This window comes from Phascolarctos cinereus, unplaced genomic scaffold (assembly GCF_003287225.1).
Source record: "Phascolarctos cinereus isolate Bilbo 61053 unplaced genomic scaffold, phaCin_HiC Scaffold_4;HRSCAF=312, whole genome shotgun sequence".
Lineage (NCBI taxonomy): Eukaryota > Metazoa > Chordata > Mammalia > Diprotodontia > Phascolarctidae > Phascolarctos > Phascolarctos cinereus.
Genome location: NW_027555847.1, coordinates 313,838,232 through 313,865,269, shown reverse-complemented (window position 1 = coordinate 313,865,269; position 27,038 = coordinate 313,838,232). Strand labels below are relative to the sequence as shown.

Here is a 27,038-nt window from a genome sequence, read left to right as displayed (position 1 = left end):
TTTAGTACTAAGGTGTTAACACAAAATAAGAACTGTGAGTATATATGTGGCATAATACCAATTTAGTAAGCAGAACTTAACGATTACTGAAAAAGAAGTACACTGGCATCTTCCCATAAACACCAGATGTATTCCACATTTCTACCTTCTCTCCTACCCCATGCAAAGTGCCTTTTATGTCAGGCAACCAAACCTACCACACAGACATCAATTTAAGCCTCCCAAGTAAAATTAAGCTCTTAAGAAAACATCTATTCATTACAAAAATTAAAATCACTTAATGACACATAAGCACTGATTCACGTGGTTAAAAGCACAAATCATTAAATATAACTAATTTTGTTAATATTCAAAGGTTGAGAGGAAAGTGGTGAACTTACCTGAGTAAAGAATCAATTTTCGTTTAAAAGTGATTGACAAATTTCAGTAAGAAATTCTAAGTACCATACAATAATCCATAATTTGCTTCAGTTTATGAAACTCACTCCCCTGATTATCAACAGAAACTTTAAGTTAATTATATTTGAAGTGCCTAAAATGATATAGATTACTTTGTAAATGCTCAGTTATCTTTACCAATTTTAGATTACCCCAAGACAACTCAAAACATAAAGCATTGCCAATTGAGTATTTTAGCTTCAGGTCTAGTCTTCTATAAATTGCCATACAAACATGAATACATGGACCTCTCTGACAATAAAGAAGGCAAACTATGTTTCAGCTAGGTGAAGCAGTAGATAGTCCTCCTGACCCCAGGGCTGGTGCTCTGAGTTCAAATGTGAGTCAAGCACTTGACATTTCCTAGCTGTGTGACCCTGACAAGTCACTATATCCAATTGTCTCACCTCACCCCCAAAAGTAGTAATTTCTAGGATCAATTTTTACCCTAAAACTGGATTTTAGAATGTGATAACCAAATTCCAATCGTCACTTCCCTACTATTTGTTATATGCTGGATTAATTTCATTATGCACAAATCACACTGAGTGAATATACCTTGATAAAACAACCTGGTTACAATACCAATCTTCCTAAAATAAGTACATCTAATTTTGGTTTACAACGATGTGTAACCATAATTCTGCAACTTGAAGCCCATTTTTCATAATGCAGACGACTTGTGCTTCATTCACAATCACTGAATACTTCCTTTGTGCAAGACAGATATAGGCAGCCTTCAAGCTTCGTTACTTCGTAAAAGGTTTATTTCACCATAATTTTAAAAGGCTAACATGATAGTAATGCCTCAATTAAAAAAAACCACACACACACACATGCACCCATTTCTTTATCCTTAGCTAAGAGTTTTCTTCACATGAATGAAAAAAAAAACTACTTTGCTGGTTTCCTTTACCCCAAAACTAAAGAGGAAAAAAAAATGGATACAATGTTCAAACAATTCACATCTTGGTAACAGAAATTAAAATATAAGAAAAAAGTTTCATTTGGTCAAATGTTCAGATAATGTAGAAAATATCAATCTTCAAAATGGATGATGCCAGACAACAAAAGTGCCCCATTTCAAGATAGCCGTAATTTATAGACACAAAATGAGGAGGGGGTCCCTCAAATCTTCCATTAAAAATCAGAGTGCAACATCTATATTTAAACAACTTTATTAACAGTCAAGCAGTGATTAACATTCACATCTATTATGTCACATCATACAAATGTAAATACAAAATTACTACAGTACAATATATATTCTCTGCATGATCCAAAATATTTGGTGGCCCCAAAAAACTTTCTTTAAAATTCAGCAGCTTATCAAAAATTAAAACCATATTCTATTTAATATGAAGTTCTGTTAGCACAGAGTCAGACTTCAAGGTATATCAATTTAGTACAGCTTGAGAAGTTGCAGGAGGATGTTTGAAGGAAACATTCTAACATTGTGTGGCAGATATAAGAAACATTAGATTTAAAGCTTTTAAGCATAACTCATACAACCTAAGTTGTCAGCAGAAAGATCCAGTTGTTTTCACTAATGCTAAACTACTAAATTATTGCACCCAATGTTAACAAAGTATTAAATTGAAAAACTTTTAATATTAATTCACATACAATATTTAAACTTATTTATCCTTGCAAGTGACAATCTATTTAAATTTAAGTAGTGCCAAGTAAACCTAACTACACAGTACTTTCTTATCGCTGCTTTCATAAAATTATCTACACCCTTAGTTTGGTTATATGCTCAGAGGAAAACCAAAAAGTATGGTGAAAGTACAGTGGTACCCCTTTATAATGCTGGTATGGGGGGGGCCAATACTGACACCTAACTTTAAAAGCTGTGTATCACTTTCACTGTATCATGTTCTTTCTTGGGATGTGATCCAAGTTAATCTTTGAAACACCTAGACATGGCATAATGGGATTTTACTATAAGTCAACTAAACTGGCATAAAAAATTTTTTTTAAAAGTAAACAACCGTTTTGCCTAACCAGTGATAACAGTGCTTGGCAAACAGATTTGGCTAGGTTTATAAAAAAAGCACACTGGAAAATTTCTAACTTCCTTCAAATCATGCATACATTTTGCTAATTAAACATTTCACTAAAAAAAAATTCACAATAACTGTGGGGGATGCAAACCACAATAAGTGACAATTTGATTATCATAAAATTAATTATTCTAACAGTTACACCTAGAGATTAATAATTAGCACATATAAACATCAGTTGGGGAAAAGCCTATATAATACAAAGGGAAAAAAAGCACAAAAACCCCACCAATTAGAAAGCATACAGGTAAATAAGATTACCCTTCAGCAATGTTTTATCTTTTTCTTAAGTGGCATCAGAGATGTCTCAGTATTTAACACAGTATGTAAGGAATATCTGTATGCAAACTAAATTGGTGTCCAACTAAACAATACTAAGTGGCATTCTTAGTAGTTAACTGTAAGTAACTCTCTGGAGATCTGAACTACCCCAAGTCCCTTAGCAGATACTCTGTAAACCTTGTGAGGTTCTTAAAGATTCCACTGCCTACATTTCAATAATAGTTTACTAACTAGCAGTTGATAATATTCATTTAAGTTGTTCCTAGTATTTTATTAGCAATAAACTTAATATGCAGTGATGTATCTAAAGTATTTTATTTAAAGAAGGACTTAAGTTGAAATTATGCATGATACATCCTTCCCTTGGGAAGAATGCTTTTGCACCGTTATGTTAATACATTCAATATGAATAAGATATATTACCTATACGAAACCAATTTTTTCCCCATCATAAAAGGCTATATTTGAAATACTTATAGTGTAAATTTTATAAGCTCAATTATCCCATTTCAGCTATGCAGGGTACTAAATGTCTTTTGAATAACTTTAGGAGAGAAAATCTTCCATTTGCCTATTCTTGAATGTGTAGCTAGGGGGTGACTGAGGTGGGGGAGCCAAATCCTCCCATCTCAAGGTAAACCTGGTAGGTAGTTCCCCTATAAAGGTTTTACACAACCCCAGGTGCTAATAATAACTGGGTAGGAAAACTGGGCTAAATAGGAAGTTCCTCTATGAAACACATAAAAAACACGTATAATGAGTTTAACAAGCATGTGCTCCCCAAACAAAAAAGGGTACAAGAATTTATTCACCTGAGATAAAACTGGTATCTGAATATTTCATAACTGAGTATGCAAAGAGTTTCAATTAAGGAAAGCCAGTTGAAATTTTAAAATATACATTTGATTCTATTTTACAGTATATGCAATTTACTTCAGAACAATGCAAAAAGTAAGTCTTAACAAAAAGTATCACAGTGTCTATCAATGTTAATTACAAAATGAATGCTACTTGATTTTTTCTTTTAAAGATGCAATGGCTTAACTAAGCTTTTTAGTTTCCACTCTTAAATGATGTGTCTGATGTGTCCATCAAAACCAAGTAGCAATAATCTAAAGCATCAGAACTGGCTCTTAAAGGATTATTATTTACACGTTGATTATTTTGAAAATAACCAACTAGAAAATGTACAAAATGATTTTTACACAGTATGAAGTCATTAGAGATTAGACAATATGAAAAGCAGACTAATTTCCTGAATACATAAAAAGAAAACCTGTGGCATTAAGTTCATGTACTATTTTAATTTTTACTTGGAACTGCCAAAAGATGCATTTAAATGATATTAAATACACTTTCTGTTACCAACTTAGGTTGATCAGCAGCTTTTGTTCACTGTTAGAATCCTTCAAAGACGGAAGCTCAAACAGGAAAAAAGAAGGCATATATATAAAACAGTAAACACTGACCTCCTGAGGTTCCTACAACATAAAAATATTCAAGTAGAAAATCTACGTCACTTAGCAGCGGCTATTTCTGTAGTTGAGCACACTAACAGCACTTTATTCAGTGTGTAAGGAGCAGATGAAGTAAGCCGTGCTTTTAGCATGCCAAGAGGCAGAAACACTGGAATGTAACAAAGACAAACTCACAATTCCATGAACATTCAGTCAACATTCAAAAACTGTCAAGACTACACCACAAGAAGATGCTTTATATATCCCATGATGCAATAATTTGAATCACAACTATTAATGCTGAATCAGAATGGATCTTACTTCAAACTAAAACTTAAATGGCTTCTGCAAATCTCTGTTATACTATGTACTAGAAATATGGTTTAATTATGTAGTAGTAAAAGGACCCCCTCAAGAGAATGTTTCAGTCTCAAATAATGGTAGTCCTAATTTAAGCATTAAAATTTTTTTTTAAAGTATTCTCTTATTTCTGAGGCCAGATTGATAGCCCTTAATGGGCATAATTCTAAATATCCCTATAAATATGGTAAACACTTGCAAAACTGGATCTATGGTCTAATCTAACACGTGACAGTGTTGCTTTTAATCAACACATAATTGTCACAATGAAACACAGGTCCAAATAACGCTGAATTATGTATCTATATATAGACATATAAAAGACTGGTTTTAGCTTTTATGTTTGGAGTGAATTTTTGTCATTTTTATCTGAAATACTTAACCAATACCTATCTTATAAAAATATTAAAGTTTGTATCCAAGGTGTTTCCCTTACCAAACTTTTAATAGTAATTTGTAGCACTTAGGTTATCATTTAATAAAATAGTGACCCAATTTAGAAGGTTGAGAGATTAACTAGGAAGCAAAATTTAAGAGCTTAAAACGAAGCAATGGAATTTGAAAGCAAAAATGCAATGTGCCCTTTTGATCTAACTCAAAATTAAAACAAAGAAGGTGCTCTATCTGGCATTACTGAATTCACTTCATCCAGTTTATGCACTACAACTCCAAGAGCACATCACTTACTGAAATTTGCAAAGCCAAGGGGAAAGTGGGCAGAGGGAGGGGAAGGAATGTGTAAAAATTTTTCTGCATGCTACCATGCACTTGAAACTATTTTGAAAGAGCGTTTATAAATTCACGCACACAGCTCAAAACTTCAGTGCAATGGCTGTATCATTCAATACCCTTAAAGAATAGAACCATGCAAAGAGGAGCAATTTCTTATAAAAACTGTTATCCAGTATTCATTCTGCAATGCAAAAGTGAGAAACTAAAAATACAAAAAGGCTGTTATGGCTTAATGTTTTTGTTGCAGATTAATTATGCAGCATTTGAAAAATGGAAAGGTGTGGCTTCACCTCTGACCAGCAGAGTTAAAAGAAATCTCTCCATTTTCCTTCATCATCATGGGATACACTGTTCAGGCAATCTAAATTAATAAAGACTTGCACTTTCATGTGGACACAAGATCAAGTGTACCAGTTAGATTTTCACATTCACAGTATATAAGAAAATACACATGGAAGGAAAAGTAAAGGGTTAACTTAACAAGGATTTATTCACAGGAATACATGTAAGTAGAGAAAACAACAGAAAAGCTAAACAAATGAAATGAAGAGGATCCAAACCATCTTTCACTCTGTCACTTTTAACTTGCCCCTTGTGCATGTGTCTAGGGCACAGAGGGCCACCAACATGCGCCATACAGTGCAGGGACCCTGCATTACATCCATAACTTAAACATCTCTTTAAGATCATGCTTTGAACAAAAAAGAAAGCTTAGAAGGTATATGTTGAGTGGGAATAAACACTGAAATATAGCAATCATGTCATCAACTTCTACAATTGTCTTGACGTGCCAACTAACATTTATGCAGCCTTTACAGATCTTTTACCATGAAACTTAGTTTTAGAAGTTTTGATAAAATCACTAGTAGTATATAACCATGCAGAAAGCACATCACACTGACAGCACAGAGGCCAAGGTTTTGCACAGGTATATCCGCTTTCCACATTGTGCAGGTTACACACAATACAATATCAATCTTATTCCTAACAGATCCTAAAAAGATATTTCAAGGCCTAACTGTAAACTACAGTACTTTACATCTATAGTCTTAATAAAAATAAAATCCACAGAATCTTAAAGGAATTTCAAATGCAGGGCTATATTGGATTGGTAAACTGCAACACAAACTGGCGCAACATAGGTAAGTGAATACCAATTTCACTCTAAGTGATGTGAGCATGCTACTTTCCCACTAATTTAAATTACTTTCAATCACTATGAGCCAGAATGCATGCCTGAACCTTAAACTGCACATTAATAATGCCTTGGTCTAAAAATTAAATCTAATGAAATACAACCGTCAAATTATATTCACTACATTAATGTTTTAAATGTAAAATTAAGATGTCAATCTTTAGTTTGATATGCCCTCCCCCATTTCTCCCACCCCATCCCCCAAAAGGTGAAAGGAGTGACTCATTTGGCATTTCACAGGGCGCTTCATTTTGTTTTAATTTGTCTTGTTTTATTTCCAACTTCTTTTGGGGTACCTAAATTGTAACTCACAGGAACCTGCCTCTACTATGGGTAGCAAGCTCCATTTTAACTGTACTAACTTCATTTGTGTAGTTCTTCATTAACATGCAAATAACTAGAAATCCCATCAACTGGGAAAATTATGTAGAAAACCCTTATATTAAATTAAAAAAATAAAAAAAAAGCCTCTTTACTGTTTGTAACCCCCATTCTTAGGTTTCCTTTATTGTGCGCTAAAGAATTTTTCCTCTCTTTCTTATCCCTATGGTTCAATTATATGGTTCTTGTTTTGGTACAATTCCCCATAATATTTCATAATGTGCTGTTTTGTGAACAGATTCTCTTTTTTTGCTTCTTCACATCCAGTGCGGAGTTGTAATAGGAGACAGATTTCCACCCACAAAGGCTCCAGATGTTAAAACGTTTCCCAACATCGACTTAATACAGTGACGGCAACACCTCCCTCCCGCCCCTCCCAGTAGGGTTGGGATTGTACTGTATTCCCTACTGGTTTACCCTTCCCCCCTGTAAAGGGTAACATTTTCCCTGGGTGCAGAGGCTCCCTCATAGTCTCCCAAGACTGAAGGACCTGTAAGAAAACAGAAATTTTCTTTTACTGAATAAATACATACACTGGTATTAAAATCATGACTTCCATTACTCGTTTAATGTCTCCTCCCTCTCCGCCTCCATTACAAATAAATGAGATTTTTTAAAAAGAATTACTGCACACACCCACACCCCATGAATGATTTTAAGTATATTTCATTCAAAGACTAAACAAGTTAATGAGGTAGCCAGACCCCATTTGCAAATAAGACAATGAGCATGATTTCCCCCAATACTTATGAAAATTAATAATGTTGCTTTCCTTTGCCTTTGGCTATTTTTCATCGGAAGCAGGTATAAAAAATCAGTAGGGAGAGAACTGTCCAATGGAGGTACAATGTACTATATTAAACGAACTTTATGACATCATGAAAGTTAATGAATACACTGTTTTATACAGGCACAAATACAGCAATCACCCATTACTGGTAAAAACTAAACTAAAATATCACTTCTTTTAGGGCAGAGTTTTTACCATTTTAAAAATTATAACCCCTTTGACATTTTGATGAAACCTATGGACCCCTTTCTCAGAATAATGTTTTATTACAAAGCAAACCAATTATATTGAAATACAGTTAGCCATCCCAGTTCTAGGGTAAACCCTGCCCCTGAGGTGAATCAAATATTACTGCCTTTTGTTTTTTTTTAAAAACACATTTTATGAATCTTTGCAAGATTCAAAAACAAAGAAAAAATGGAAAATATTTTTATGTGGTCTGAGAATCAAAAAGGGCAGTATCTCACAACTAGACTCTATACCAAAAAAGGCTTTAGTTTAGTTTGATTCTAGTTCTGGCTACCTCACAGAATGTTGTGAAATTTAAGTGAGATAACAGATATGAAAACAATAATAAGTATAAACTAAATGCACATAACATAGTGATCCCTTGACAATAAAGATGACTCATTATACTTAAACTTAACACATAAAAGGCACATGCTGCTATTCAGTTAAACACAAAACACACACACACACACACACACACACACACACATGATAAGTGAAGAAATAAAACTTTATACGCTTCAAAAAAGAAAAAACAGTGGCACACCTAGTCTCAAGCACACTATTTAACAACTTTGTATTTATTCTGCATGTACTTAGGAAGGAACATAATTATTTCCTCCAATAGAATTTAAGCTCCTTAAGAATAGGGATTGTCTTAATCTTTCTATTTGTATGCCCAGCCCCTAACAAGGTACTTGATGCATACATAATAGGCTGGTAAATACTTGCTGATTGATGTCTGAACACAGTATCATTATGCTTAATTTAGAATTGCTGGCAAAATGAGACAAATAATGTACTGAAGCCTTCTATGTTATATTAATAGGTGCTGAATGTGGAAATAGCCAAGATGTCCATATTCTAATAATTGAGTGCTGGGAGGTCAATAATCTACCCCTACTAACTGCCATCCCATTCCATGAGTTACACAGAATTCAGCACACTCTCACATCTGTGCCCTCCTGCCTATCTGTCCCAACATATCTCAGCACTTTTCTACATCCTCACATCTAAAAGACTGTGAAATCTCAAGGAACTGCTATAACTGGGCCTAGAGGCAGCAATTAGGCTTTTCTCATCACATTTTTGACAACTACAACTCAAGGGCACCAGTAATAGCTAATGTCTCACCTAAACATCTAGATGACAGACATAGCTGAGACTCTTGCAGGGTAAATAAACAAACAACTCAACACAAGACTGAGGAAAATCCAATCATAAGGTGAACTTTGTCCATGAGGTTTGCTCTAAGGCTTCCTACAGGCTGCTGGGTGACTCCACAGTCAGAGTGCTAGGCATGCAGTCAGGAAGGATTGAGTTCAAACACCACCTCAGACACTGTGTGAACCTGGCCAAGTTCCTTAACCTATCTGCCTCAATTTCCTCAACTATAAAATGGGGATGATAACAGCATTGCTATCACCAGGTTATGACTGAATTACACACACAGAGCACAGGGCCTAGAACATAGTAAGAGCTTAATAAATGCTTACAACCCCCCCCCCCAAGTCCATGACTTCTCAGCTAATTCTAGACCTACAGATATTAAATTAGAAGTTAGACCTTTCTAATTGGCCCTGTGGAAAAAGGTAAATTTAATTTTTAGAATAGTATTAGACATGTATCTCATATGAACTGATGCAAGACTACTGTAGCTTTGGTACTAGTAATTATAGTAAATTCCTTCTTATCCAGAGCTAGGAAAGCAATGTCAACTCTCAGCATCAGGACTGGTGGCCCCAGGAATCTACTCCCTTTTAGCTTCTGGGCAAAAGAAAATAATGCTCATTTCATTTTTTAGGTATGGGAACTCAAGCGAAAAAGCTTTATGAGCAGCCAATAATCATCGAACAGAAACTTTAAATATCACCCACTTCAATGTCCTTATTATCCACTAGAGAATTTTTTTTAAAAGTTCAGAAGATTACAGAGCTGAAAAAGGACCTTAAGAGGGAAATAAGCATTTATTAAGCACCTTTGTGCTGGATGCAGTGCTAAGCATTTTACAAATATCTCACTTGAGCCTCACAACCACCGTGGGAGGTAGATACTATTGTTATCCTCATTTCACAGATGAAAAAACTGAGGCAGTTTTTTGTGTGCCCAAGGTCATATAGCTAGTAAATGTCCGAGGCCAATATTTGAACTGTCTTTCTGACCCAGGTGCCCCTTAGCATATTATCTAGTCTAAAACCCTTATTTTACAGATGAAGGAACTGAGACCCAGAGAGATTAAGTAACTTGGCCAAGGTCAAAAAGATAATCAAGCAACAGAGCAACAACTCAACCTTAGGTCCTCTGACAGAGTCACTGCTCTTTCATTAGACCACACTACTTTCCTACCTCAGTGCTACTTAAACCTTGGCTTAGTTCCTATTGGAAAGTTCGAACAGGGCTTTGTGATCAGAAGAATAGCAATGTCTAATCCAGGGCAGAGCAAATCTCCTATTAAAGGTCCACATCTACTCTTTTAAGCCTGTGAGGAGTATATTTTGTGCTTCAAAGATGTGCCTGTGCCATTTAAGTGACCATAGAGACTTTCCTACACTTACGTTAATTTGGTTAAATATTTATTCTCCTGAAAAACAGACTAAGTATGATTCCTGTCTTTCATAATTTAAAATCTTGAGGAACACTGCATTCAACTTTGTATGACTATATTCCTATCTCATGACACATTCCTTTTAGGAACTTACCCCTAATCATGGGACTGCAGCCTAAGTGCATGAGATTAAACTCCATAGTAAGCTGCAAGACGCTCTTTTAAAGGAAGAGGAAACTGGTCAGAGAAACGCCTCCAATTTTCATCCCCAACTTGATTTTTAAATCCATGAAGGATCTGTGAAGGCAAAAGAAAGCACATTTCAATTTGTTAGTTTCTAAAGGTCAACACAACTTTTTTTTTTTTTTTACTAATTAAAGAATAATTTTTTCCTAACCTTTTTGAAGTTGTGACACTGCTGACTTAATTACAATTTCCTTTTTTTTTTCTGGGAGTAAAATTTTAAAATTCAATTTGCTTTGAGAACTGAGACACTACTTCATGATAAATATACTTATTTTGGGGTGCAATAAGACCAGAGCTGGAAATTACATTATAAAGATGCCCCTTTTAATGGCATACTAGATAGTCTCTCCCCAACAGTAGAATTCCTACCTTTAAAGCTGCTCCAACACAAAATCTGTTAAAGCAGTGCAAGTTAATTTACTTGGACAAAGCTTCCAAGAAACACTTCTAAGAAGAAATAATACAGCCTTTTCACATTAAAAAAAAAACACACTCATGATTTGACTACAACTAGATTTCAATAATTTTAATATTATTTAGTGGCTCTATTGGCCAATAGCATTTACTTTTCAATTATTCAAGGCCAAGGAAATCTTTTGGTTAGAAAAGAATTAGAAGTCACCACCCACATGTAAGGCTAAAAATTTTGCTATTTAAACATTATAGATGATTTTTGGAATCACAAACTAGCTATTTTGAAAAATATGTTCTGTAACGAACAGAATGGATAAAAGAATCTAAGAGCCACAACTACCAAAAAATTCAACTTAAATATGTCATCTGATGATTGATAGTGCATACATAAAGTATAATTAATGCCATAATTCCAACTTATTTTGTACTGAGGGTAATTGTTTTCCACAATAAAAGAAAATGGAAACAGGAATATCATAACACTCCAATAGGAAAACAAATGTAGTAGCAAAAGGTGAAACCCAAAACCAAATAAAGATCTGAAGAAATAATACTTTTAAAACAAAGCTATAGTTAGTTACCTTACAGAACATGTCTCTGAGATCATCTTTTGGACTAATCCATGATGCAACAGCATCACAAAAAAATATAAAATCCTGTAATGTGAAATGATGAAATATCATCAGGACCCAAAATCATTATTTCCATTTAAAGTATCAACATGACATAAAAAAATCTAAATTAAATCCACTTTACAATAAAAAGTAAAGAAATAGGCCAACAGTGTTGAAGTCTTCCAGCTTTTGTGTACTATACCTCTCCCATTTTTCACACTGTTAGAATTGACTATGTCCTCCTACTTTTGCCCCATTTTGTATTATTCCAGCTAGATTTTTCCACATAGGCACTGTAAGCTTTTTAAAATTATTCTATGGGGGCAGCTAGGTGGCACAGTGGATAGAGCACCAGCCCTGAAGTCAGGAGGACATGAGTTCAAATCCAGCCTCAGACCAAACACTTGACACTTACTAGCTGTGTGACCCTGGGCAAGTCACTTAACCCCAATTGCCTAAAAAAAAAAATTATTCTATGGTACAGGCCACTGCACTGATGTAAAAATTAATTTAGCTATTTCCTAGGTTTCTGGCTTTTGGCTAGATAGCATCTTCGTACAAAGATTCTCTTTACAAGATGTCTAATAAATGCCCAATATGTACAATGTGCTAAAAATACAAAGGAAAAAAAAGAAAGAAAAAAATTTGCTGCCTTCAATTAAGGGCTACCAACAAAAAATAAGTTTCCCTTTTATCATTCTAATTTATTTTGGAAGTTGAGATTTTATTCTGACACTCATCAACATTTTCCCTCCAAGTCTGTTTCCTTTTTATATTTTCCTTTTAATATTTTGTATTAAATGTTTATCTTTTTATACAAGTTAGCCCATAAACCACTGTCACTGTTTCTGATTTGCAAATTCATCACCTTTGTACTTAGGGACAAATCCTGAAACTTTTTTCCTATGTACTCTCTCCATAGTTGTAGAGAAAGAGATATAGCTCATACCACAGAATCATGGCACAATCCTATAGATTCTGATTTAGTTTTTTTTTCTCATTTTTACCTTGGTTCATTCAAAACGAATTTACTCACATTATCTTAGAAAAAGTGACAGACCACATTGGTTTGGCAACATAATGCTTTGTTTTTCTCTCTTAACCTATTCAAAATTTGACAACATCCAAAATTCCTAAAAATTAAATCCCTAAGGGTCTCAGCTAGTGCTAAAAATCAGGCAGCTCCATTAGGAAATAGAACTAAAATCTTCAGTAGCTATTAAAATGACAAAATGGGGTCACTACTGATTTAGCTTGGCTTTGAAATCATGGAGAGATAGTGTGATGATGAATGTAATGTTGAACTCGGGAAGACCTGAGTCTGAATCCTACCTCCGATGCTAGCTTTGTAATTATGGGCAAATCCTTTAATGTAAATCCTCAGTTTCCTCACTTGTAAAGTTGATAAATAATGTCTATCTTACAAGGTTATTAGGATCAAACGAGATTAACTGGTAATGTACTCTGTAAACCTAAAAGCACCCTATGTTATTTACTATTTTCATTTCTAAATGGTGGCCCATAAAATATACAGCAAAATCTCAACATTAAAAACTGGACAACTATTTGTAATTTTCATTAAATGGACCTATAAAGTAGTAATATACACCCTGGAAGGTAGGAACTATCTATTTGTAACACCACCACCTAGTACAATACACAGCACTTAAAGGAGGCATGGGAATAAGTAATTTGCTGATTAATATGAATGCAAAAATAAATCCCAATGTGATTTCAAATATTAAAAAGAGACATTGCAGTTTGTTATGAACTCGTAACAAAATCCTCCTTTTGTAAAACCTTCAATTAGTATAAAAATTTTTTAAAACCAGTTCAATATGCGGATGGGCTTGATATGAAGTCAAAACATTAACAACTGAAATGAGTTTTGTGAAACAGAAAAAAAATACTCAAGGGACAGCCATTTATTCAGACACAAGAGGGGAGGTCACCAATTTAAAAATCAGTAGGTTCTTTTGACTATAAGATAATACAGGGGGGAAAAAACACCACTATGATATTTCACAGAAAGGAAAAATTACCATCCCTCTATCAATATGAGTTGTCTGCCAATGTATTGATCACATCAGAACAGAACACAAAAAGGTATATAAAATTCAAGATAAATGTTAAATTTGTATATAACTCCCCTATAATGCTATTCATTTCTTAAACTCCTTTCCTATTAGTGAACACTTTAAAATTCAATCATCAAATTTGTAAGAACATTTTCCTCATAATTTAGTAACACTGAGTATTATAACTTCAGATATGAAAACCCACAAAAAATGGCATTAAACATTTAAATAATTCAGGCAAATTTCAAATTTTCTAATTTGCATTAATATCTTTATTACATATATTATAGATCAATTAAGTGATATCATAATTGGAGAAACAATGATTTTTAAATTATAAAGGCAAATAAAATAAAACCTAACTTCAAATATATAGTAGGACCTATCATTATTACAACTTTTGCGCATATCATTTCTTAGTTAATTCAAAGATCTTTAATTTATTGGCATGGGTACTCCACAAAGACTTTAAAACTTAAGATGATCTTCAAGAGTATCTGTAGTTGAAAAAAATTCATCAAGCTTACAACCAACCTGGTAATGAATCTCTCTGAAATTAGCCACTGAATGAATGAAATGAAATTGGTCATTACACAATAGACAAATGGTTCGCTGGAACAAAAGCTTCCATTAAAGGCCTGGCATTGAACCCCATTGCTGTAACTTTCTAGAATTCAAGGTTATTAGCTCCACGGCACCTGAATATAACTTTAGTCTGATGTATTTTTGTAAATTTTTTTTTAAAAGAGGACCCCTCCCCCACATCCAACATATTAATCCACGGTTAAAGATACCCAATTTTTATTTGGCATTTCCCACCAGCTCTACATTAAAACAGAACAACTACTATTAAAATTTTATTGCTGCAAATAAATGAGTGTAAAATAATTGCTAGGTCATTATTTTATTTGTAGGAAGAGCATCTTATAGCTAAGTACATAAATTCCTTGCAAACACAGACTGCTAAAATATTTGTGCTTATATCCCACTTGTCTTGGACACTGAGAGCATTCAATTTTGATCTTGCAGCTTTGAAACCAAAGGCTTATTAAAAAATGCACATCAGGAATATAATTTGGAAATTTTATAGTATGATGAATCTGAAAAATGTCCTATTTCTTAAGTTGTTTGCAAAGAGAACCATTTCCAAACCTTGTTTTGTATAATCTTAGTTGTTTTCGTATTAGAAATGCTTTTTAAAAATTATCACTGAAAAAAGTTGTACCTAATTATTCAGCAACTGGACATTTAACACGATTAACTCAAACCTTTAGATGGAACATGAGTACAAATAAAATTAATTTAGGTAACTAAGCTTAATAAGAAACATAATGTAATAATACCAGAATGAGATTTTTGAAAAGCTCTATACGTGGATCACAACTTTCTGGGGGAAGTATGATTTGAAGTATTTATGGATATTACTTAATTTTTATAACATTAGTCTTGATGTATTTAAGTTTTGCCAGCCTCCCCTTCTTAAAGGGATGTTTTTTGGGGGCAAGAGAAGGAAAAAATCTATTGGGAAATGAGGATGATGTGAAAAAAAAAAACACGTCAATGGATTTTTTTTTAATTTTGAAGGGGCTTACAAAATCCAAATGGCTAGTTTAAATTTACCTAAGCTAATGATGAAACGGAGTATCAAATTATTCAACTATAAATCCAGTTTCAGACTAGCTACAAAATGATACTTTCCATTATTATGATACATGTAGACAAAGCCAAGTAAATTACATTCATATTTTTATCTATCTTATCTTTTCTTACACATTTATGCAGGGTTGGAGACAGTTTAATGAATACAAACTGAAGTGACCAGGTATCCTAAAGAAAAAAAAAGCACTTCAACTAGCACACTTTCAAAGGATGTCACTTTCTGGGGCAAAAGGTTCAAATTGTCAACAGTTATTTGTCTGTGGAATGTAAAAATTTCTAATCAGGTATTTCCTAAATTAGGATACAGCTGAGGATTTCACAAAAATTGGCTTAAACACACATTAGTGAAAAGACATTTCAATGACTATTTCAGTATATGTTTTCTATGCCCACTGGCTCCTATGGTCATTTAGCAAAATATTAAAAAAAAAATAGGGCTATTTCTGAGGTAATCTCCTAATTAGCAATTACCTTCAAAAGTTACATCATACTTTAAATATACAAAAATAAAATTCCCTACACACTGTTAAGTCACAATAACCAAGCCATGCTTATCTTGCCATTGTTCACAAAAAGTTTCCTGAATTCCATTTCTCAGTTCTTTGCCAGGTCACCACACCTGCATCCATTCCCATGCTCCCTACCAACTCAACTATATTATTCTCCTTTTACCCTTGAATTTCTAGTCCCTTTGTTCTGTGATGATTGTATCTTGCCAATTCCCAACTGTGGGTCACTCTCACCATCTCTGTCCTTTTCCCTTATTCATATGCACATGAACAGAATTGGGGGAAATCATGAAACTGCTGACGAGATCCATTAAAAATTTATTATATCTAATCTCCATTGGGCCACCACTGTCACAAGAAAAACATTCTATTCCTTCCTAATAAGTTCACTACTTTTCCACTATGCACAGAATTCATTTGAAATATTGTTTCTCCTCAAGCCTCCTCCAGTATCCCTCTCCCCAATAAACACTCACAGCAGAATACTTCAGTGAACAAAAAGTTATACTCTTTAGCAAGAACTGCTCCTTTTCTACACCTTGAATCATTTGGGCAGTCTTTGATCTCAGATGAAGAGGTGACCTTTCTTACCAAAGCCAACTTATGTAGGCACAACCCTTCATCCCATCCTCTCCTGACTTCACCAGCAAATTGCTTCCATTATTTTTGATAATCTCATCTTCTAATTCAGATGAGGAAGTGACTAATTATTCTCATTTTACAGATGAGAAAGCTGGGGTTCAGAGAGGTTTATAGGATCACAAGTTTAAAGGTGAAAGGGACATTGGAAGCCACCACTCTCTCATTTTATCTTACACATAAAGAATCTAAGGCCCAAGGAAGAGAAGGGTCCTTCCCTGTTGCCTACAAACATGTCTAGGTCTCTTCTACTCTTAAGAAATCTTCACTTGGCTTTTGCAAGCCCCACTAGCTATCATACTATGTTTCTCCTCTCCTTCAGGGCTAAACTCTTTCATAAAATATTCTATAATCAGTGATCCTACTGCCTGTCCTCTCACTCTTCTAAACCCTTCAGAGGTTGGCTTCCAACCTCATTATTCAATTGAAATTGCTATCTCAAGTTACCAGTAATTTAATTGTCAAATCCAATGGCTTTATTACAATCCTTGTTATTCCTGATCTATTTTATTGATACTGTTGATCTTTTCTTATTGGATATTCTCTCACCTACATTTTGATAACATTGCTTTCCTGGTTCTTCTCCTTGTCTTACCATTGGTTGGTTGGTTGTTGTCCTTCGTTTTCAAAGAGGACTAAAACGACATCACTATGCTGGAGTCAAGTTTTAGTGTGTCTGACTATGACTGATCAGACCAATATGAGCTTGTAATGATATACCACATGTTGAGTACAAACAGTTCTTGTGAACCTTTGGGGTAGATTCTCTAAGTCTGCATATTTCTCTTGAGCTATTTCAATTCTGCTTTGCTCATACAACACAGAACTTTTTCTGATGTGGACATGCCATGCTGAGTGGTCCTGTGCCAGTGTCTCCTATGTCACACAGTCAATTCCATAGTTCTTAAGCGAAACCTAGAAAGTGTCCTTGTATCGCTTCTTCTGACCACCATGTGAATGCTTGACCTTCGTGGGTTCTCCATAAAACAGTCTTTTTGGCAAGTGTATGTTTTGCATTCAAACTATACCCCTAGGTTATGTCCTGGACCCTCTCTTCTTTCCTTGTATTCTGCCTCATCTGGTGATCTCATCAGCTACCACGGTTCAAATATCTATACACTGATGACTCCTCAATCTAACTCTAACCTCTCTCCTTGGCTAGTCATGTATCTCCAGTTGCCTTTTGGACACCTCAAACTGCATGTCCCTGTGTAATCTTAATCCAACATGTTCATTTTTTCCCCTCCAAACTCCTCAATCTTCCCAACTTTCCTATTACCGTCAAGGGCACAATCACCTAGGCTCTCAACCTCATCCCTAATACATCATCTCACTCCACATATCCAAATGGTTGCCAAATCTTGGTTCTCTCTTCAAAACAGGCTATTGTATGAGACTTCTGATCTGTCTGCTGGCCTTAAGTGTCTCCCCACTCTAATCTACCTTCTACTCATCCACCAAAGTGATTTTTCTAAAGCTTAGATAGGTCTGACCATGTCAACCTACAGACTCTGGAGCCTCTCTATTACCTTCACTAGTTGATATTTAAAGCTCTTAATAATCTGGATCCTTCTTACCATACTTTGATTCCCTCTGCATGCATCCCTCCACATAGATAATGTTGATTTATGGTTTTCTAATAAGTCAATATACTTCCCGCAGCTATCCCTTTCTATTTGGGTTTGACACCACTGATTTAAATGCTGTTTTCTTCTTGGGTAAACAGGAGCACCAGAATTGAACCCAGGTTCCTCTGACTCCCAATATAGTACTCTTTACGTTATATCGTCCATAAAATTCAGAAGACAACAGTTTAAATCTATCCCTAGAGACGAAAATAAGTAATATACTCAAGAGTTAAATTTCTAGGCACAATCATCAGAGCAGTACATCATTATGCTGAGTCAATTATTCTAATAAAATTTTTCTTTGTATTTTTGAGGCAGCCAGTACAAAATCGAGATTCTATAATTTGCATGGAATAAGATCACTGATACAATTGTTTTCTAGAAAGCATTTCTCAGAAAATACAAAAAGAAAAAGCAAAAAATAAACACAAACCCTAGAGTTTAAAACTTCAAGATTAAGAATATTTTCCAACAGATTTTGTTATATAATTACTGAGCAAATGGAATTTTATTCTTTCTTTATGCTTGCCTTTACTAAATAAAGGGAGATCTCTTCATTAAAAAAAAAATTCCTCCTTTAGAATGGAAGCTCCTTGAAGACAAGGACTGCTTTTATGTTTCTTTGTATCTGACACATATAAGTACTTAATAAGTGCTTGACTTTACTCTGTAGGTAAAGGAATGGAAACCTTTTATTTTCTGATAGATGTTTAGGCATAGGTAAAATAGTGGTATAGCCCTACAGCTAAAAATAAAACCATAACTAACCAATCACTTCTGCTGCTCAAAGATTTCTTTAACTTCTTGATACAAAATAAAGGGAAGCCTAGTGACAGGAATGGTTCTATAGAAATCCCTTTTACGTTCAAAATAGTACATTGTTTCCTGAATTTGAAATACACAGTTAAGTAGTTATGTGCAAAGTTGCTTTAGGAGATACCATTCCTTTGTACTCAGATAAAATTCTCCCACAGTGCTGTTCACTTAACGGGCATTCAGAAAATATTATAAACAAACCAACAAAGCCCTCACTAGTTAATAAATTCAGCACGAAACATCCATTTTTAAGAGCTAGTTTGCATTTGCCATAAATACTGGCCTAATTTGCTATAAATTTCCATCTATTTGTTTTAGTTCAAAAACAGAAGTTAAAAAATTCATCTTACTTGGATTACTCCACTGGGGTTGACACTGATCATGGTACAAATCCCACGAAATGCTGAATCCTTTTCCTCATTGTCCCTTATATTCCTCAGAGAAGTACACCTATTAAATTATACAAGTGAGCTTTAGTAATAAAGTAAAAAGGTGCTTCTGTTTTATTACTAACAGTATTTAATGGAATTCTACTCAAAGAGTTCTTGGAAAGCTAAAAGATGCTCAATAATTCTTTTGCTATATCTACTTAATATCAAGTAATTAAAAAGTGAAATTCTTATTCCTTAGCAACAAATCAGTTATGTGAAAAATGGATGAATGAATTTAGATTTTGTACTAGATGTGCATCAACTGTTGAATTTCAGCCATGTGAAGGTTATTAAACTAGTCTAAAGAGTTAATACAAAAAGTATTCCATTAAACACCACTAATAGGTTTTTTTAGTTTATGAAAGCTATAGATTTTAAGAAGCAGAACATAGAATATACTGCCACAGTGTAAACTACATATCAATACAACTTATGGTAAAAAATATTTAAATTTTACAGCAGCAAGCAAACAGTACTTGTATACATAACAAATCTAAACATCTATTTCTTAATGCAATCCAAGTGTTCAAATTAATTTTAAAGTAATCTAATGCAGTCTAATTTTTTTACATCTGCATGCATCAGTATTGTTCAGGAGGATTTTTAAATGCTCTGTAGGTATAAATCAAGCTTTTAACACAGCAAGCATGTGACAATCTTATCCCATGCATCAATTAGTCGTTAGCCACAACATAAAATAAATATACATGACGATGCTACTGAAAAACTCACAAACCTGATAGGACAAGATTAGTCACATGGTTGGCAATGATTAAGGATTGTGATTTTGTAACCAACTGAAAATATATCTAAAAGTGAGATAGAGAGAGAGAAAGAGAAAGAAAGAAAGAGTGAAGAAAAAATGAATTTTAAAAAAAAAGATTGAATAATACACACCAGGGTCTTATAAACTGCTGTAGCATGGGGGCCACCTCTTGAGGACAAACGTAACCAAGACGACCAATTGTTATTGCTAAGGTAACGCAATCACGGTTATACACCACCAAACGCCAACCAAGACATGAGCAAATGAGGGGGAAGGAGAAAAAATAAAGAAAAAACAACAAATAACTCAGAAACAGAAACCAACAGAATCTGTGTATGATAATAAACATAAGATTTCACCAGTGCTGTTTATTACCACCCCCTAAAATAAGGGGCAGCAACATATATGGCATACTTTTGGGGAAAAAGAAAGCAAAAGGAATTAAAAAAATTTTAAAGATTGAGAGAACACCAAAAACACAAGCAATTTTGCTTCTCCCACCCAATTTATAATGCCCACATATGACTATATACTAACAAAAAGATTGACTTGGAGGTCACTTGGTATAGGCTAGTAAATATTTTAGGAATTCGATAACAAAATGAAAAATATTTAAGTATAGTTCTTTTGTTTGGATTTTTTGGTGAGGCAATCGGGGATAAGTGACTCGCACAGAGTCATGCAGCTAGTTAATGTTATGTGTCTGAGGCCGCATTTGAACTCAGGTCCTCCTGACTCCAGGGTCAGTGCTCTATCCACTGCACCACCTAGCTGCCCCAACTATAGTTCTTGAAGTTACATAATTTAGGTAAACTTACTTAACAATTTATATTTATTACAGAATCATTTATATGAAATGGACCATGAATCATCTCAAGTGTCATGTCAAGTATATTGTTAAAAACTTAAATCCGGTCTGTTCATCTCACCAAATTTCTTTACGTAAAATGAATTCCTTTCATACTTCAATTTTAGATCATCTAAATCAGTAGTTAAATCTCAAGTGTTGAGGTGCTCCATTCAGGAGCAGGAAACAATTATTGTGATAGGTCAAATCTCATTTCAGCAAAAGTCTCCATGTAACAAAAAACTTCAGGTCACATATTAATTTCAAGCAATATTCAAATTCTAATACAAAAAAAAAATTTTGAACAGGAGTTCACTATAATCCAATTTGTTCCACCTATTTTTTAAAAACATTTTTACTATATGGTCTAACCAATTTTCTACTTTTATTATAAAAGGTATAGTGGAAAAGTAGAGATAACATAAAGGAGTAAATGCTAATTTTTAATTTTAAAAATTAAAATGGAAAGTAATCACCAATATGTAATAATTGAAAATATTTTCTTAATATGAGATGAAACAATTGCAACTCAGAAGAGCATTCTACAATTCAAAAATACATACATAAATAAATACACTTATACATTTAAAAAAAAACACAGAAAACAAACCATGAGGTGCTTTAATGGTGTTCTCTCAAAAACTCACAAAAGGTTAATATTTCAGAAAAAAAGGGGTGGGGGGAAAAAGATAATGTTTAAGGATTACTTAAAGCAAACTACACAGATAATACTAAAATCCAGCAGATTCATATGAAGCAGAGAAAGAAAACCTATGTTTAAGAGACACAAACTATGCAACATTCTTATTAAACAGGCATAATGAAACATGCAATAAAGCAGATGATGTTCTATTAAAAAGTTCAGTGTAGGATATACTATTTTTAAAAATAATGTTGGTAAATAGGCACTGTATAATTAATCTTGGAGCACTGAACTTGAGCAGCAGAAGATCTGGTTTCAAAATTCAGTTCTAGCACTTAATAGCTGCGTTTCGTCTTAACTTCCATTAGGCTCAATTTCCTCATTTCAGGATACTACTGGAGCTACCAACTTTGAGAGTTGTAGTGAAATAATATGTATCTGAACTATCATTATCATTTCCCTCTTAATGTTATAAAATTCATGCTAGATGAAATGAAAATAATGGAAAGTCAATATATTCTAACTGCAGGAAGGTCTAGATTTCTAAAAAGTTGAAATGGTAATGAAATTGTTTCATTTTTTTATTTGTATACATAGCACCTGATACAGCACCTCCCTCAAAGGGGTCCACTTACTACGTGTTAACTGATTTGATAAACCATTAATTTTTAAAAGCTCCATTTTACCTCTAATGTGCAACATATTCCAATAAAACGTTTGGCATTAAGAGGTATGTTATGGAGCAATCTGTAAGTAACTAATTACCAGCTGTATTTTCAATGGAGGTTATGAACTTGGATTTCACCATTTTAATCCAACTTCTAATTTTATTATAGTATAGGTCAATTAATGTTCCAGGATGTACTGCTGCACATTCAATAGCTGGTATCCCACAAAAAACTTTAGGTACATCACATTCAACATTTATTTGCAGTTATGCATTCACATTTAAAAACAAAGGTTTCTTTTTTTTTAAATTATGATATATGAAAGCTTCTATAATTTTATAATAGTAAAATGCTTCAACTCTGGATGAATGTTACATACAGGTACTGTACTCTAAAAAGGAAAAAAACTGTTAAGATACAATTTTTTTCATTTTTCAGCAATGTTTCCCTTGTGAAAAGTTTCAGTACCTATACAGCCAAACAACCAGATCTTTTTAAAATTTTAAAAGATCTCCTTCCATACTAACTCCAACACTCTAAAAATAAATTTAAAACAAACCTTTTCCATTATAGTTGATTTTATTCTAATCTTTCTATGGAATCTTTAGAAAGACAATCGCAAATTGCAGATCATCACTAAAACCAGTAATCAGCATGGTACATAAAAAGAGGAATGAGATGAATGGAAAAGAATTCTGAAATTTATTACCCAAAACTATCAAGAACACTAGCAAGTAAAAACAAAAAAACCACAAATATATTGCATAGTATGGAAGGTGCTCTTTAAACCATACATACATGCTCTTTAAAAATGCAAAAGGGAAACAAGCCCCTATAAATCAAATCCCACAAAGCTCTGTTTAAGTTCACACTTAGAAGTTAGTTACTAGAGAGAATACAAAATGTGCATGCTAGTAACAACAAATTAGCTTTCAACAGCAATGCCATATCCAATGTCTCAATCTATCTCAAAAACCTTGACAGAGGGAAATAAAGCAGGATAGATAAAATTTTTGCAAATTTTTCAGACTCTTCCCCCATGTCCAGCTCATATGGCTCAAAACTTTAAAAAGTTAATGTGTATAAACGCAACATATAGGTGCAATATATTTTCTGAACCAGTATAATACAAAACCCTTGAGGTTCCAGCATCATTCAACCATTAGCCATACTTTAAGCCATAAATATCAATATGTATTAGAGGAAGCAAGGAAAATGGACTTCTAGTTGTCCTGTTTGTTCGTCAGAGTTTTACAATACTGGTGCAGGAATATAGCTTTATTAATAAACAGCATATTTTATACACATGATCCACAAATGTTTATTTTAAAAAGCTGGACAAATGTTAGTATTGGTATAGTTTTTCTGAGCAATTTAATTTAAAAGAATTTTAAAGGCAATTAGTTTTCCCTTCACCACAACAGTTCCGTTATATGGTACCTGTATTCTCTAACAACGTCTTTGGTGTGTTGGGTCTGTTAATGATTTCTACAAGCTGGTGTAACACCATTGGAATATAAGGCTGCATCTCTATACCTAGATAATAATAATAAAAAAAAAAGAAATTGTATAAAAAAATTTAGAACTGTATTTACTGTGATACAATTTTATGTTAATGATAAATCTGATAGCGCTTATGTTAATCTGATAGCAAACATAAAGAGTGTTCATTTTAAATCTCAACACTTACTAAGAAAGAAAAAAAGGTCTCACCCATTTGAATAGAGATTTCTCCAATTGCCCATGTTGCATTGTTGCAGACTGAAATAAATTCTGGGTTTAGGTTGGTTCCCAATATTGGCATGAAATCAGCTAGAAAGAATAACATTTTTTAAGATACTGTGCACTGACTGAAACATCTTACTCTAAGTGAACTCTGCTTCAAAGGAGAAAAAAAAAACCCTCCAAAACTACGTGTAAATTGACCTGGGGGAAAAAAGCAGATTGGATGCTACACTAGAATGCCACCATCTACTAAGTGAGACTGTTAAAAGAACATGCATCATCATACAAAATATATTCTTTTAGAGCAAAAAGGAATTTAGATTTTAGCAATATTGGTAACTTGTTTCTCTGAATTAAAATGGCTACCTCTATACTTTATAGGCTCCTCTTCCTAGGGAGCTGGAACTACAGATACAACTTAAGCTTTTTATTTTTCTTGTTAAGTCATTTAAAAAAGATTTACTAGACTTTATTTAAAGCATGATTTTTATTACGCTAGCAGTCATGAAGGGAAGAACCTATAATAGAAGTTGTGACAATATAAGACTCAACTTTTTTACAAAATAATTTACACAATACTTCAAATAAAAACCTAGTACTTGAACTGGTCAGAGACAATACAACTTAAAAACGCACAACACTTGGCATACAGTTAAATGCTTAACAAATGTTTTTTCTTTCCTTCTCTCACTTGTTCACCTACGAAAGGCATATTTGATTATTTAATCATTTATGGACCCCTTTGTATTACTCCAAAACCAGTTTCCCTTGAACTCTAAACAAGATTAGTGGAATTTTTTAATGTCTTATTCTTTTAAGAATCCTCAGTGCTGGAGTGCATGGGTGGTGGGGAAAGGGAAGCAGAAATTGGTCTGTATTTCAGTTATGAAATGGTATGATTTTTTTAACAACTTGTTTTTGGAAAGGTCATTAATTATAATCCAGCCACTGGAATAGGAAAAAGTAATGCTAGATATCTTATGCTCTTCCCCCCACCCCACTGGTGTAGTCTCATGTAGAAGCACAGCTGCAAAAGTGTGACTAATTTATACTGATATTTTCTTGTCCTACATAAACATATCCTCAAAATTCTGAGGAAGGCAAGTAATCAAATTATATATATGAAAAATTTGTCACCACATAGTATCCATTAAAGAAAAGCTGAGTTAATCATGCTAGTGATGTTATCATTATAGAGGAAGTGGAGAGGTAAGTATGGTCATACCTATGCAAGGCTTAACATGCTGAAAGCATGCCTTTGTCAGGTCACCTAACAAGGCAAAGGAACTCTGTCGAACTTCTGGCATTTTATCCTGCAAAAATGAAGGGAAAAAAACCATCATTCCAATTCAGAAAACTATATGTCATTTGAAGACATCAAAGTAACTGGTTACACAAACATTAGGTGAAATAATACTATAGGGAGCACCCCATGAAACAACACTGGAGTGGGGATTGGTTTTAATTTGTTAACCACTTAACTGACAGCGAAGTAATATAGTATATGCCCCGTATGGGATTAAAAAACAAAATCTTACCTGCATGCATTGGTACATCAGTGTTAGAATGTTGCTTCGAGCTACTAGCTGTTCAATGTTGCCTCCAAGTCCTTCAGCTAGGCCACTGAGTAAATCAAGAGCCACAATCATGAAATCTTTATCAGGAGCCTCATATTGATCGGGTTGAGCATTGTGCAGCTATAATTTTAAGAAATGGTTTTAAAATGAATACTTTAAAACATTCAAGAAAAAAGCTAAATTTTATAATGGACTATGGCTACTGCCAATAACTGATGGGATTTAGCAGGCTAGGAAAAAATGAAATTATAATAAAAACAATGAAAATACCATGGCTTGTGCAAGAGTCTTCTGGACAAGGTTCACACAACGCTGATACACAGGTTCACAGTATGGAAGGAAGCCAGACTGCAGGGCCGTGGCAACCGAAGACAGGCACTGAAACGAGAGTCAAGTATATGACTGCTTTTTTGGCTACACTCAATCAAGAAAGCCAGAGATCTCTGAAAGCACAATTCAACAAGGCAAAATGAAATCTTGTATAGCTAAATACTAATGGTTAGAGTCTCAATCTGGGTTCAGTAATGCACTAGTTGCTACATCAAGCCTTACTTCCTTGTTCTTTTTTTATTAATTTATTTTGATTTATCAACAATCACTTCCATAAGCTTTTGAGTTTTAAGTTTTTCTCCCCCTTCTTCCCTACCTCCGTCCCCAAGACGGCATAAAATCTGATATAGCCTATACATATACATTCCTAAAACATATTTGCACATTAGTGATGTTGTAAGGAAGAATTAGAACCAATAGGAGGAACCACAAGAAAGAAGAAACAAAACAAATAGAAGAAAAAGAGCAAACAATAAGCTTCGATCTGCACTCCAACTCCACAGTTCTTTCTTTGGATGTGGACAGCATTTTCCATCATGAGACTTTTGGAGATGTCTTAGATCCTTGCATTGCTGAGAAGGGCTAAGCCCATTAAAGTCAGTCATCATACAAAGTGGCTGTTACTGTGTACAACGCTCTCCTGGTTCTGCTCACTTCACTCAGCATCAGACCACACAAGTCTTTCAGGTTTTTCTGAAGTCTGCCTGCTCATCATTTCTTATAGCACAATAGTATTCTATCACATTCATATACCACAACTTGTTCAGCCATTCCTCAACTGATGGGCATCCCCTCAATTTCCAATTCTTTGCCACTACAAAAAGAGCTGCTATAAATATTTTTGTACATGTGGGTCTTTCTTCCTTTTTCTTATGCTTCTTTATGCCATCCCTACGATGGTTTTTTAAATGGATTCTATTCCCAAGAGAAAAATCAGTGGGTTCATCAAACAAATCATCTGTCTGGACTGCACA

At 34.0% G+C, this 27,038-nt stretch overlaps 1 protein-coding gene across 1 annotated transcript in view; it reads right to left on the bottom strand.

Moving 5' to 3' along the window:
* Positions 1-1,600: 1,600 nt before the first annotated feature.
* TNPO1 (transportin 1) overlaps positions 1,601-27,038 on the bottom strand; it is a 78,325-nt gene continuing 52,887 nt past the window's right edge. Inside the window, exons 16-25 of the mRNA XM_020998366.2 lie at positions 26,005-26,112; positions 25,696-25,854; positions 25,383-25,470; positions 24,146-24,244; positions 23,873-23,968; positions 20,406-20,481; positions 19,428-19,527; positions 11,716-11,790; positions 10,629-10,771; positions 1,601-7,401 (exon numbers count right to left, since the gene is read on the bottom strand). Coding sequence (XP_020854025.1) covers positions 10,664-10,771; positions 11,716-11,790; positions 19,428-19,527; positions 20,406-20,481; positions 23,873-23,968; positions 24,146-24,244; positions 25,383-25,470; positions 25,696-25,854; positions 26,005-26,112 — 909 coding nt within the window. The 3' untranslated portion in view covers positions 1,601-7,401; positions 10,629-10,663. The remainder of the gene's footprint in view (positions 7,402-10,628; positions 10,772-11,715; positions 11,791-19,427; positions 19,528-20,405; positions 20,482-23,872; positions 23,969-24,145; positions 24,245-25,382; positions 25,471-25,695; positions 25,855-26,004; positions 26,113-27,038) is intronic.